The sequence below is a fragment of the Hoplias malabaricus genome, chromosome 3 (assembly GCF_029633855.1).
Source record: "Hoplias malabaricus isolate fHopMal1 chromosome 3, fHopMal1.hap1, whole genome shotgun sequence".
Taxonomy (NCBI): Eukaryota; Metazoa; Chordata; class Actinopteri; order Characiformes; family Erythrinidae; genus Hoplias; species Hoplias malabaricus.
In genome coordinates, this window is record NC_089802.1 from 21,223,298 (window position 1) to 21,236,947 (window position 13,650).

General features: G+C 37.6%; 1 protein-coding gene across 4 annotated transcripts; it reads left to right on the forward strand.

The window, feature by feature from the left end:
- Positions 1 to 1,688: 1,688 nt before the first annotated feature.
- Positions 1,689 to 13,597, forward strand: atad1b (ATPase family AAA domain containing 1b). Of its 4 annotated transcripts, none has more exons than XM_066663903.1 (10): positions 1,689 to 1,805; positions 2,738 to 2,919; positions 4,140 to 4,238; positions 6,097 to 6,217; positions 6,814 to 7,014; positions 9,981 to 10,087; positions 10,234 to 10,323; positions 10,521 to 10,571; positions 10,652 to 10,788; positions 11,844 to 13,597. In XM_066663903.1, exons 1-10 carry the CDS (start codon positions 1,733 to 1,735, stop codon positions 11,962 to 11,964), a joined length of 1,182 nt encoding a protein of 393 aa, XP_066520000.1. In that variant the 5' UTR covers positions 1,689 to 1,732; the 3' UTR covers positions 11,965 to 13,597. The 4 variants fall into 4 exon arrangements, with proteins under 4 accessions (XP_066520000.1, XP_066520002.1, XP_066520001.1 ...); XM_066663905.1 differs by lacking the exon at positions 1,689 to 1,805 and adding an exon at positions 1,807 to 1,943; XM_066663904.1 differs by lacking the exon at positions 1,689 to 1,805 and adding an exon at positions 1,887 to 1,992.
- Positions 13,598 to 13,650: the final 53 nt, after the last annotated feature.

The following is a 13,650-nucleotide window of genomic DNA, read 5'->3' on the forward strand; positions in this document are numbered from 1 at the left end:
TTTTACAGTATAAAGGCTGAGCTGAACATGTCCGGAACTTTATCTGAGGGAAATGTATTTTCAAAATCTCAAATAAAATCTGGAGTAAACCCTTTCAACAGTCCTGCAACAGAGGGCAGGACATTACAGAAATGCTTACGCAAGCAGAAAAGTAAGCTGTCTATGAGGGGGTTCTCCAAAAGAGCAGAAGACTCCACTGTGATAATCTGAATGAGAGTCCTTTTCGTAATTAACTGTGAGAGAGAGGTGGGAGTTATGAATGTATCCGCACTCAGTCAGTTTTCTTTGGGGGTTGTGTTCGTTTTGGTCCACGGGGCGGGACAAAGTTGTGTTCCAGCCCTTTTAAAATGATAAACTTTATTCTTTAGCGCCATCTGTCAGAATAATACGCAACTCTTTCAAGAATGGAGATTAGTCCTGGAATTTGTCTCACATAACAACTGCAAGTATTGCTTATCCGAATTGCTTCATTTTAAGTCGTTTAGCTATATTTTCTAGCCAACAAAGTGGCATACGCATTCTTTACGCCTTGTACAGTTGATCAGTTCCATTTACCATATAGATTCACTTTGTAGTTCTGTAATTACAGACTAGTCAATATGTTGCCCAGACAAATGTAACCCCAGTTCACCCTGTTTTTCATTCTTCATGATCCTTCCCAGCACTGTAGTCACTTGCATGGTCGTAGCATGTATTATGCTGGTATAATTGGATCAGACACAGCAGTGCTGCTGGAGTTTTTAAACACTGCCTAGTCACTGACCACAGTATTAGACATTGATTGTTTTTGGTGCAGCTTGTAAATGCAAAGTCAGGGGTGTTCATCAGTTGCTGCAATATTTGTGTTAATAAACTTAAACTCCTTCTTCAATGGTCACAGAACGCTGGCCACAAGACACTGCTGGCTGGATATTTTGATTGGTGGATTATTCTGGTTGGTTGATTATATATCCAGGGGTGACGACCCCAACAAAACACACCACCAACAGGTCAGCATCACTTTATTTCTAAGAATGATCCATCACAAACAATACATGCTCTTAGTGGTTTTTGGGCATCTTAACCATTGAAGAACTGGGTTAAAGGGGGCTATAAAGTCCACAGGGAAACTGATGGACTAAACTCTGTAATTGTATAACTACAAAGTGGTAATTTATGATTTTGGTAATATAAAAGTAATATTTCTGATTTAAAAAAAAAATCTGCTCAGCTCCTTTTATTTCCAAAACTTTCACACATTTTTTCCTGCTGTGTGTGCACAAGTGTATGTTTTTTATTTGTATTTTAATTATCATTTTAAATTTTTTACAAGTAAAATAATAGTAAAAATTATATAATATTACAGGTCTACAAAAGCTTAAGTAGAATTCCTTTAAGATCTGGCCAACACAACATTTTAAATGACTAAAAATACATTATACAATAGTAATACTTAACCCCAGGATGTATAATATCCACTGAAATGTATTTCCAACAGAATTGTGACATCTTTTATCTATCTTCATGTGTCTGTATGCAATCACATCCTCACAGTAATATTCCAAAAGTAATGTCTAAAGACTTTACAGAAGAACACAAGAACACAGGCTGCTACCGAAGCATATAATAAATAAATAAGTCCCTATTAGCATCCTTCATCTACAAAAGAAATGTTGGGTGAACAGGCGACACGTTTGTGTGGGAGTATGGACGCTTTCTTTTTCTGTACCGGTGAGATCACCCCTCCACGCCGATGGGCGGCACTAACGGCTCGTTTTCGCTATGCATCTTCTTTCCCGGAGAGAGAGGAGCGAGTAGCTGTGGAGGTGAGTCTGTTAAATAGTTTAGCCCATTATAGCCAATGTTAACATATCTGTAATACTCTAAACAAGGCTTATATTTGTATAAGAGCAGTACCTGTACATTTCTCCCGGCGTTTCTAAGGATTTGTCCGAGTTCAATAGGTAACCGGTCAACACTAGCTATGTATGTCAGTACGGAGCCGATAAGAAGGTCAGCGTTTAAACACGATGCTTTTAGTTTTACTGCTGACTGAACCATTTTACATCTATCCTCACTCGGACAAAGCATCCACAGCAAAATAAATTCAAAACTGCTTGATGGTTTGGAACTTTAGAGACTAATATAGATATTTCTAATGGCAAATGAAATGTCGAGCATTTTTTAATTATTATTATTATTATTGTTGTTTTTTTGTGTGAGAGAAATTTTCTAATCTCAAAAACAGCCGAAAAAGTAAGGTTCACCGTTAAAGCAACGATATGTAATATTTGAACCTTAAAAGTACAGCTTCAGAAATTGCAAACTCTGGGCTCGGCACTGCAGAAACGACACTAACTCTTGGGTAGAAGTAAGAATCATGTTTTTCAACTATTATCAAATGTATAGAACGCAAAATAATTTTGAAATTGCTACAAATGTCAAAATGGCTTAAAGATAATAAGGTGTTATTAAGAGTTAAGTGCGGACAGGCTCCAGACGCACTGTTACCTTAGACTTGATAGACAGTTACAGACAGTGAATGAATGAATAATAATCAAATGCTTACAGGTGGAATTAAGGGTTGAAATTAGTTCTTAGTTTGTGCTTTAATATCTAAAATGTTGCATAATTTGGTCACCATGTACCACCTAGATCAAATGATATTCAATTAAGGTAGTTGTTATTACATGGTATAGATTGAAGTTATAGTTGTATTCTTTTGAGCAGGTTAACGTTGTTTTTTTTAACTCAACAGGCACATGTGTGATGATGGTGCTGAAGGAGATTCCAGCAGATGCCCGCCCCTTGGGTCGTAATGAGGTCATTGGCTTAATTTTCCGCCTCACGATATTTGGGGCAGTCACCTATTTCACCATAAAGTGGATGGTGGATGCTATTGACCCCACACGAAAGCAGAAAGTTGAAGCACAGAAGCAGGTATGGAATCCCATCTGTATTTTTTTTTGTCTGCTGCTCTTTCTTTACAAGGCCTGCCTTTTCTTTTTATGTAACTAGTTAATATGATCAAGTTCTTGGACAAATGTTGTTTTTCTTCATTTCAACATTTAGATGGATTGAGTAGGTGTGAGACTGATATTGGTGAGAAACAAATTGAACATTGCATTGGCCACCAAGCCAATGAGTCTCGTTTAAAAATAAAATTGGAATGTGTGCATATATTATGTTTATTTATTACAAACAGCGTGATCTACTTCAAGTGTTTATTTCTTATAACGTTGATGATTATGGCTTACACCCAGTGAAAACCCAAAATCTATTATCTCAGAAAATTAGAATAATCAACACAACACCTGCAAAGATTTCTTAAGCCTTTAAAATCATGGGAAAGACTTATGACTTGACAGGTGTCACGAAGGCAGTCATTGACACTGTGTTGCCTGTACTGAAACCACAGAGATTTTTCTTTCTACCCAACCCTGAACCTTCAGTTTTTTTTCCTTTACTAGTTATAATCATAATCAGGGTTGTTGATATTGTATTTTTAATAACCAATAAGCCATAGGCTGTTATATCAAACTAATAGTCACGCTAGCTAATGAAGAATTACTTGGGGTGGGGGATTTGGGGGAAAATAATTTGTCAATTCTGTTTTACGTAAATTCGTAATGCATTGGTTACAAAACTGGGGCAATCATATTTACAGACACAGCTATTTCACGGTGTATGCATCAAGGCAAATGAATGAGATACAAAATTTATACCACTTGTAATATTTCCAATATTTTTGTTTGTTCCATCAGAAGTAAAATTTTTGTATAAATTTCAATGTTTAAATTAATATCCAGTGGAGTTTAGAAACACATTGGGGTGCTGTAGAAAAAGTTTGGGAACCACTGGCATAATGGATCTCGCTTAGACTCATTTTCAGAGTCTTTAATTTGTTATTACTGGTGTTTATTTTTGAATGCATAGAAATTAAGCTGGTGTGATGATCATCAAAGGCTTTGTTAAATTTCTCAGGCAAATAGCCACAAGGCCACATCCTTTATGATTTTGGTGGTCAAAATGTAAATTGATATGTGGCCAGGGAAATGGGAAATCTCAAACCTTGATTTATATACACTGAATGACTTTAAACAAAATTAAATGATAAGAGTTTAGGGTTGTATAGATTTAATATATCTATCTCTTTCTAGGCTGAGAAGCTGATGCGGCAGATCGGAGTGCAGAATGTTAAGCTCTCTGAATACGAGATGAGTATTGCAGCCCATCTGGTGGATCCATTAACTATGCAAGTGAGGATGCTGTTTATCTTCTTTCTTATCTTGAGAGGTGTCTGTTCTAGATTTTCAAAATCTGTTTTTAATACAGGTGTTTTGGATTTATTTATTGTTTTTTTGTCTGTTTGTTTTTTGCATGAAGGAAATATAGTGTAGTAGAATATGTGCCTCATGTCAATATGTGTTAGTAAGTATATAGGTGCGTTTCATTCTGATGCTTTTAAAGGCAGCTCTCATTAGGCAGCATTTTATCTGACAAGGAACCTCATTAGGCAGCGCATTCAAGACAATCTTCAGAGTCAGAATACACCATCACATCTAACAATTTGTGCTCATGAGCCATGTTTATGCAGAGCTGTCACTCAATTAGCCACTTAGCTTGCCTCAGTTTGTACCAGTGATTTACCTCAGAGATTTACCTCAAACATATGTAGAACAGGAAGAAGAAAGTTAGAACATTTGGGATCAGCACCACTGAAAGATCTACCACGGATAGTAGAAAGATTTAAAAAAGGGAAAAGAAGAAGTCCAGCGTTAGAAGATATTATAGTTTTTGCCGGTGTTTTGGCCTCCCGTTCACATGAAAATTTAGTTTTAGGTCACTGAAAACACTCTCCAAGGTGGAAATATTTGAAAATACCTTTGCCACTGTTCTCGTGTGGTAGAAACAAAATGGATATTTTCTGAAACACCAATGTCACACAGCATGTCTGTCTCTGGCTAAAATGCAAATTCCTCTTCGCTCCCTATATAATGAAGTGCATAAGTTATTAAACTACAATATACATGCAGCTACTTTTCAGATTCCCACATATGAATAAATATAAATGATTCTGTATTAGAAATATAATGCAATATTAAGATCTAGATTCGGTAATTTTATGACATGCGTATTGCACTAAATAAGGAGTATGGAGTGATTCAAGATTAACGCCTGCATGTTTCTTTCGTGCATCATGGTGTTTTTGAGGCCTCTCTTTAAGTGGTACTATGGCCTCCTACTGGACAGGCATGATAATGCAGCTGTTTTCATATTCGTCTCCACAGGGATATTTTCAAAAACAAAGAGAGGTAAATCTACAGACTTTTGTAGACAACAAGAGGAATAGTATAAAGAAAAAAGATCGGAAATATATGTAGAGCCTTAAAAGTTAAAAGAATAATTTTGTATTTAATCCTAGGCTCAGCAGGAAGCTGAAGTACAATAGTAATATGAGCTTGGTGAAAGTAAGAGAAATATAGCCATACAATGGTGATGTATTTTTGCAATATATTGTCCAGCTCTAGAAATACCAGAGTGCTGTATTTAAAGGAACACTGTAATATTTTTACCTTAAAATTAGCTATAATATAATTCATTCATTCATTCATTATCTGCAACCGCTTATCCAATTCAGGGTCGCGGTGGGTCCAGAGCCCACCTGGAACCACTGGGCGCAAGGCAGGAATACACCCTGGAGGGGGCGCCAGTACTTCACAGGGCAACACAGACACACACACACATTCACTCACACACTCACACCTACGGACACTTTTGAGTCACCAATTCACCTACCAACGTGTGTTTTTGGACTGTGGGAGGAAACCGGAGCACCTGGAGGAAACCCACATGGACACGGGGAGAACACACCAACTCCTCACAGACAGTCACCCCCGGAGCGGGAATCGAACCCACAACCTCCAGGCCCCTGGAGCTGTGTGACTGCGACACTACCTGCTGCACCACCGTGCCGCCCTATAATATAATTGTGATGATGAAATAATTGTGATGATTTTGAATCGGTGATCTTACCTAGTGTTCTTTTTTTAAAAGTGGAAATATGTTCATTTATTAAAAGAGACTGATTTGTAAGAGTCTGACATGTACTTTCAGATTACATGGAGAGATATTGCTGGTCTAGATGATGTCATAACTGAACTGAAAGATACAGTTATACTTCCCATCCAAAAAAGGCATCTGTTTGAAGGGTCAAGACTGCTCCAGCCGCCTAAAGGTGAGGACCTAGATAAATCTGCTTGTTGTGATGCGATGTACAGTGGGTGAAGTAAGTATTTAACATGTCACCAATTTACGTAAGGTAAATATATTTCTAAAGGTGCTATTGACATGAAATTCTCACCAGATGTCGGTAACAATCCATTAGCATTAACAACACACACGCAAAGAAATCAAACCACAGATTAAGTTATGTGTAATAATGAGAACAGTATTGAGCACATGAAGTAAGAGAGGTGCAAAAAGCCATGGAAAGTCATGACACCAGCTGAAATCTTGCAGTAATTAGAAAGCAATCCTGCCACATAGTGCAAATTAATATCAGCTGGTTCAACTGATGGCCTACAAGAATGTGTCTCATTTCCAAGGTGCCACACAAGAAACATCTCATGATGGGTAAAACCAGTGAGGTCCCTCAAGACTTATTGTTGCAAATCATACTGATGACATTGGTTACAGAAGAATTTCTTTATTGGTGACGTGTTCAATACTTATTTCACCCGCCGTGCGTTTACTGTACCATGTTCAGAGGTGATGTGCTGAAAACAGTGTTGTGTAGGTGACTCATTTGTTTGTGTTCTTCTCTTTGCTCAGGAGTGCTTCTCTATGGTCCTCCTGGCTGTGGGAAAACTTTGATTGCTAAAGCCACAGCCAAAGAGGCTGGCTTCCGCTTTATCAACCTGCAGCCCTCTACTTTGACCGATAAATGGTATGGCGAGTCGCAGAAGCTGGCAGCTGCTGTCTTCTCTTTGGCCATCAAGCTCCAGCCCTCCATCATCTTCATCGATGAGATTGGTGAGCGCTTTTAACTCAACCATAACATTATGACCGCATCCTTGTCTCTACACTCACTCTCCATTCTTCTACTGACCATACACGAGCACTTTGTAGTTTTATAACTACAGACAATATCAAATCATATTTATTTATATAACGTCTTTTACAACTGATGTTGTCACCAAGCAGCTTCACATATTTAGTATCAGTACTATAGTCCATTTGGTGTTCTCCCCGTGTCCGCGTGGGTTTCCTCCGGGTGCTCCAGTTTCCTCCCACAGTCCAAAAACACACGTTGCAGGTGGATTGGCGACTCGAAAGTGTCCGTAGGTGTGAATGTGTGTGTGTCTGTGTTGCCATGTGAAGGACTGGCGCCCCCTCCAGGGTGTATTCCCGCCTTGCGCCCAATGATTCCAGGTAGGCTCTGGACCCCCCGCGACCCTAAATTGGATAAGCGGTTAAAGATAATGGATGGATGGACTATAGTCCATTTGTTGCTCTGTATACTTTCATTTCCCCCTTTCACTGTGTTCTTCAAAGGTCAGGATTACCACAGGGCAGGTATAATTTGGCTGGTGGCTCATTCTCAGCACCGCAGTGATACTGACACAGTGGTGATGTTTTTTTTGTGGTAAACAGTGTATATAGAGTAACAGATGGACTCCAATCTGTAGTTATAGAACTACCAAATGCTCCTGTGGACAGTAGAGCAGAAAGAATGGACAGTGAGTGTAAGTACAAGGAGGTTGTCATAATGTTATAGTTTGGACACTGGATATAATAATTATATCCAGTGTAATACTAACATGGTCTACCCAGTGAAAGCATATTAATAGAAAATGCATTAAATGTAAGTGAAAAATATTTTATACTTAACCTTATAAAATCATGCACATTGAAGTTGCCTTCTCTAGCTACTCACAGCAACAACATATGAGCTGTCACTATATGGAATATGCTAGGCTAGGCACTATATATCAAAGGGCAATGGCATACTAATATTCACTTTTATGAAAGACTAGGATGGTAAGCAATTTTGAAGATAATACGGGTCAATATATTGTTATTTTCAATATATGAAACTTCAGAACGTGTGCAATTTCTCTTTGTACCAGAGGAGGGAGGTAAAGCTTTATTTTCAAACAGGTCTGAATTTTACACATTGACAGAGACAAAAACATGTCCAAACTAGTTTTGAAAATGCATATTTTAACTAATAGAAGATATCACATCATAGGTCATTATTGATCCTGTTACTGTTTACTCCAAGCAGAAATCGAGACAAAAATTGACACATGGCTGCTGTAAAGTTCATTCTCAAGTTTGTGATTACTTTTGAGCAGAATAGGCTGTTACCAATTTTTTGAGTCTTTGAATTGCGCAAGCTTAAAGGAAAATGATGATACCTCAACAAGCTATATATAAAAAAAAGAGTTAAAATAATGTTTTGTATTTTCACCTTTTAGCTATGCTCCGATATGACAGTCATTCACAAGGCCACTCACTACTGCACATAGGTAAATGTTCAGTAGATATCCAAACAGCTTAACTTTTCCTGAGTTTTAGAGTCATAGCCCATTCCGGTTTAAATTGATCCTGACATGAGTAGAAGGTAATGTAAAGACTCTTAATCACAATTTGAAAAAGCTTGAATGAAATTTGAAAAAGAGTCACAATATTGTCATATTATGGACAAAGTAGAACTTTAGCGATGAGAGCATGTTTAGTTTAGTTTGGTGAAATGGGAAACATTATATCTGATATTAAATTGAGAACAGACTGCACCTACATTGTTTGATCAAGACAGTGATGAAATGTAATTGTGGGGTTGAAAGGATGCTTTTTTTCAGCAGGAGTTTGGCAGTTTATGCAACTACATGGCAGGTAAATGTTAATGTTTTTCAACCTCAGTGACATGATTCCTTTCTTGTGAACGTCTTTCAGTTGAGCAGTCATTTTTATGCAAGGCAATACCTCTAATCACACTGCAAAATAGGTAAACCACACCCTTACTGATTAGAAACTTACCAAGAAGTTACGAGTCCTTAGGCTAGAGTCAAGTCTTAAGTCAATATCACATTCTGTATGGGAAAAGTAGTATAAAAATAAATGCTATTGAACACAACAGCTGTCCTTCACATTAAGATATACTCCAAAATTACTTGAAATAAAATCCTTTTAATTGACTTCCACTGTAAGTTAAGAAGGTTTTTCTCCTTCTCCTGTAAAGTTACTATTTTGGAGATACTTGTTTTTCATTGGGGCAGCATGGTGGTGCAACAGGTAGTGTCGCTGTATCACAGCTCCTGTGTCCTGGGGTTGTGGGTTCAAGTCCCGCTCCAGGTGACTGACTGAGGAGTGTGGTGTGTTCTCATCATGTCCGTACTGGTTTCCTCCTGGTGCTACAGTTTCCTCCCACAGTTTGGCTACTCAGGTGTGAGTGTGTGTCGCCCTGTGACGGACTGGCACTCCAGGATTTGTTCCCGTCTTGCACCTGATTCTGGGCTCCGGACCCACCACGATCCTGAATAGGATAAGCAGTTACAGACAATGAATTACTTTTTTTTTTTTTTTCATTGGACAGTGACAGTATAGAAATAATTTATAATAAAAATGTAAGTAAATTTTCATGATTTAAACAAAGAAACAAAACCATTAGATTCTAAATTTTATATAAAATATGTATGAAATTTAGAATCTAGTGCTTTTCTGTTTCGTTGTTTAAATCATACATGTTTACTCTCAAAAACATGACTCTTTATAATTGAAAAACATTTTGTCTTCATCTGATAATAAAATGTGACAACTCTTATAAAGAAATATCCAGAAGCAATAACTGTCAAAATAATGTACGTGACATTTGTAGTGATATAACTCCCACTGCTAGGACTATCTCAGGGGAATGATTCCAAAAACAGTGTCGATTAACGACGTTCATTAAATGAATTATACTGAAGATAATATTACTTCTGTTTCTTCTGTAGATTCCTTTTTAAGAAGCCGCTCCAGTTCAGACCATGAGGCCACTGCTATGATGAAGGCTCAGTTCATGAGTTTATGGGATGGCCTTGATACAGATTTCAACTGCCAGGTATGCCGAGCTTCTACCTGCGATGTGTGGTTCCTGTTGTTGTGAACAGATTCTGCAAATCAGGGTCAAATTAACAGAGCTCATTAGCTGTCATTCTCGGGTGACAATATGGCAGTGAGAAAATATGGTTATTTCTCTTAATACAGGTCATAATTATGGGGGCCACCAACCGTCCTCAGGACCTAGATTCTGCTATACTCCGCAGAATGCCCACACGGTTCCACGTCAATCAGCCTGTAAGTGTCACTCCAGATATATCATTTCATTCGCCATTATTTTTGAGAATTTATATTGAGTGTTTATTACTCAGTCATTATTTTAATTAGTTAAATAGCTTAGTTAGTTAATTCAGTTGAAACTGATAGGAATTCACATAGAGATTCTGGTGGTTATTTTAACTTTTAACGTTTAATTTTTGTTTTGTCTTCTACAGAATATCAAGCAAAGGGAAGCAATATTAAAGCTTATCTTGCATAATGAAAATGTAGGTGTTTTAATCTGCTAATTTGTCATGAGTCTGTGTGGCATGGTACAGTATGCATAGTAATATATTCTGATCTACAGGTGGCAGCTGCAGTGGACTTGTGTGAAATAGCAAAAGAGACAGAGGGCTTCTCAGGAAGTGACCTTCGAGAAATGTGTCGAGACGCTGCCCTACTCTGCGTACGGGACTTTGTGCACAATTCTAATACCAGTGGCATGTAAGTATTTTTAAATATCTGTTTTAGTGGCGACAGACCAAAGAAATCCCATGAAGGACTTGTGGGTTAGCAGGATTTAATCATATAAAAGCACAATATCTAAAGAGTGCAGTCACTAACCTTGATCTGAACATTTGACCTGCTTCAGGGCAGATTGTTGTGATTTATCTAAGCTGATGACGAAAAATCTAGCCCAGTAACAAAATGTCATCTTTCTTTTGCTTAGCCCTATCTTACCCTTTGTCAGTTTCTTCTTATTGTGTACTGCTTTATCATCTGTCACTGTATAAACTCTGGAACAGCTGTACTTGAGCCAAATGCCAACATGCCCAATACCAAAATTATGCTAGAGCGTTATAAAGGCCCCCAGCATTGGACTGAGAAATAGTGAAACTCTTTTCTGCACTAACTGAGACCTGTTCAATACAAATGGGAGTGAGTTTGTGTGATCCAGAACTAAGCCATTATTAGTGTCTATCATTACTAAAGCTGTCATGGCAGGATGTCTTCATTGCAAAATCTAAATGTAGTTTATGGCCCGGACTTCACAATTTATGTCGCCGGTTTATTAAACCCTATGTTTTAATAGTGACCTTTAAAGCAGTGGTTCCCAAACATTTACTGCAGCACATGTCTTTTGCTTCCAGAGTTTGGAATTTGTACAAAACTGAAACTTCTTATTGAACAAAATCACATTTGTAGTGAAATGATTACAAGTGACACTTTGTCAGCTGGAGAATTTTTTTCCCTTTGCTTCTAGCTGAAGAATGCACACTTGGTAATTGAGCACTGAAATAAGCATCTAGGGCTAAACTTATTGATTACTCATCACAATATTAATCAAACCAATGTTTGATTAATGAATTCTGCTTTTTTGAAAACACTACTGAGCTTACTTTGTGATATAGCCCTCAGGATATGTACCTAAATGCAGGCATCCAATGTATAGTTTAATTTGAAGTCTTCTAAAAACTGGTCTTACGAGTTTGTGTTCTTTCATTTCAACTGTGCTCTGTTCTGTGAAGTGAAACTGATTCTTTTCTTTGCATTAATAGTCCAGAGGAAGACTTTATCCGGCCCATCCGTCAGACAGACCTCCAAAATGCCATTGAAAAGATGAAGAGGTCGAAATCGGCAGGAGTGCCTAATATGCTGATGCATGCTGCTCTGGATTGAATCTGATGATAATACTGGAGGAGTTTAATTGTTTCCCCTAGAAATTACTGCCTTTTTTCCTTTTCTCTTTTTTTTTTTTTTTTTTTTGTTTGTTTTTGTTTTTAAATAACATGTTGCACAATATGGTTTGCATAAGGAGGCATTCTGATTGTCTACATAGAAATGGAATGTTTAAGTACTGCATCAGACCTCTCTTTACACTGTTTGTCTATTATATCCCCATTCTACTGGTTGCCATTCTGAGGTTTGTTTGTGTTTGTTTGTCCTGGACGCTTAGTAGGGCTGCACACTGTTGTCAGAATACTAGTAATTCAGTTGTACTGTTACTGTATTTTAAAACACCATTCATTGCTGTTAAACAGATACATGCTAGATGACTGCAGACAGCCAGATAGCTAACATTACTGCACCCCTAAAAATCCCACACAACAGTGTTGTACTTTTTCAAAAGCTTCTCTCACCTTCATAATGCATTATCAAAATGTGGTTTTCCTCTTTTGCCCAGAGTGTCGCTTGAAATACTGACCTGCCTCATTTTGATCAGAATAATTTACTTTTATGGGATTAACAATAATCTGAATTTGATTCGTTAAGATGCTCACAGAAAGTAGTAAAATAATTGATTTTCAAAGGGTTTATGTGTTGGTATCAGTATTGTTAACAACAAATGCCAGTTTCACACATGAACTCCAGAGAATCTTTAGAGAAATGTCCTTTCACACATGCAGCACACAGCAGGAGATTGTCTGTGTGAGGGGCGTTCTCTCAGCTGAAAATGAAATGTGTTTTAGGCATGGACCAGCGGTCTATGGTGAAAGTGCTTTGTCCATAATATACACAACGTTTGTAGATGGCCTATTTATCCAGCATATTTTATGAATCACTTTGTACAGTACAAACCGCCACAATTCTGGGAAGGCTTTAGACTAAATGTTGGAACACTGCGGTACTCTAAAGCAGAAGAGCAATTCTAAGGTCAGGTACTGTTGTTGGATCTTTATTCCTGGATTAAAATCCTCACTCCAATTCATACAGAACGGTAAACGGTCATAACACAGGTCGTTGTTCCACAATCGTGCTGACACCTAAAGCCAGGGCTAGATATTGAGTACAGTGACCAGTGTACCCATTTCATTCTTCTCTGTGGAGATTATACAAGCTGTATGTGCACTTGCTTATCAGTGTCTACATTGGGTGTCCCAATGTATTTTAAGGGTTTTCTACAAACATTTGGACATCTATTGTATTTAAAACAGTGTGAGAGAGCATGTTTTGAAAGCATCAGAAAGTGTGCCAGATCTCATGTATATAGCACCTACCGAATCCTCAAACCATGATTTCTTTGAAGTAGCAAATGAAGCAGGTTAAGACATAAAGGAGTTCAGTTGCAATATCTCAGCAGAAATGTATCCCTGGTTTGTTTTAAGCTGCTGAACGTTGAAGCTAGATTCTGAACATGTTGATGTACGTTTACATTCAAGGCCTTTTTAGACTGAACTAATAAGCACGTTTGAATTTTGAGTGTTGTCCAGACAAGAGATATTGTGCTGTATAATGTGCTGTTATCTGTATATTTATTTGCAACAGCAATAAATAAGGTGTACAAATTATTAATTAACATTATTAGTGTTTTTTTTTGTTTGTTTGTTTTCTTTTCTTTTCTGCTATGTTTTGAATGTGGGACCA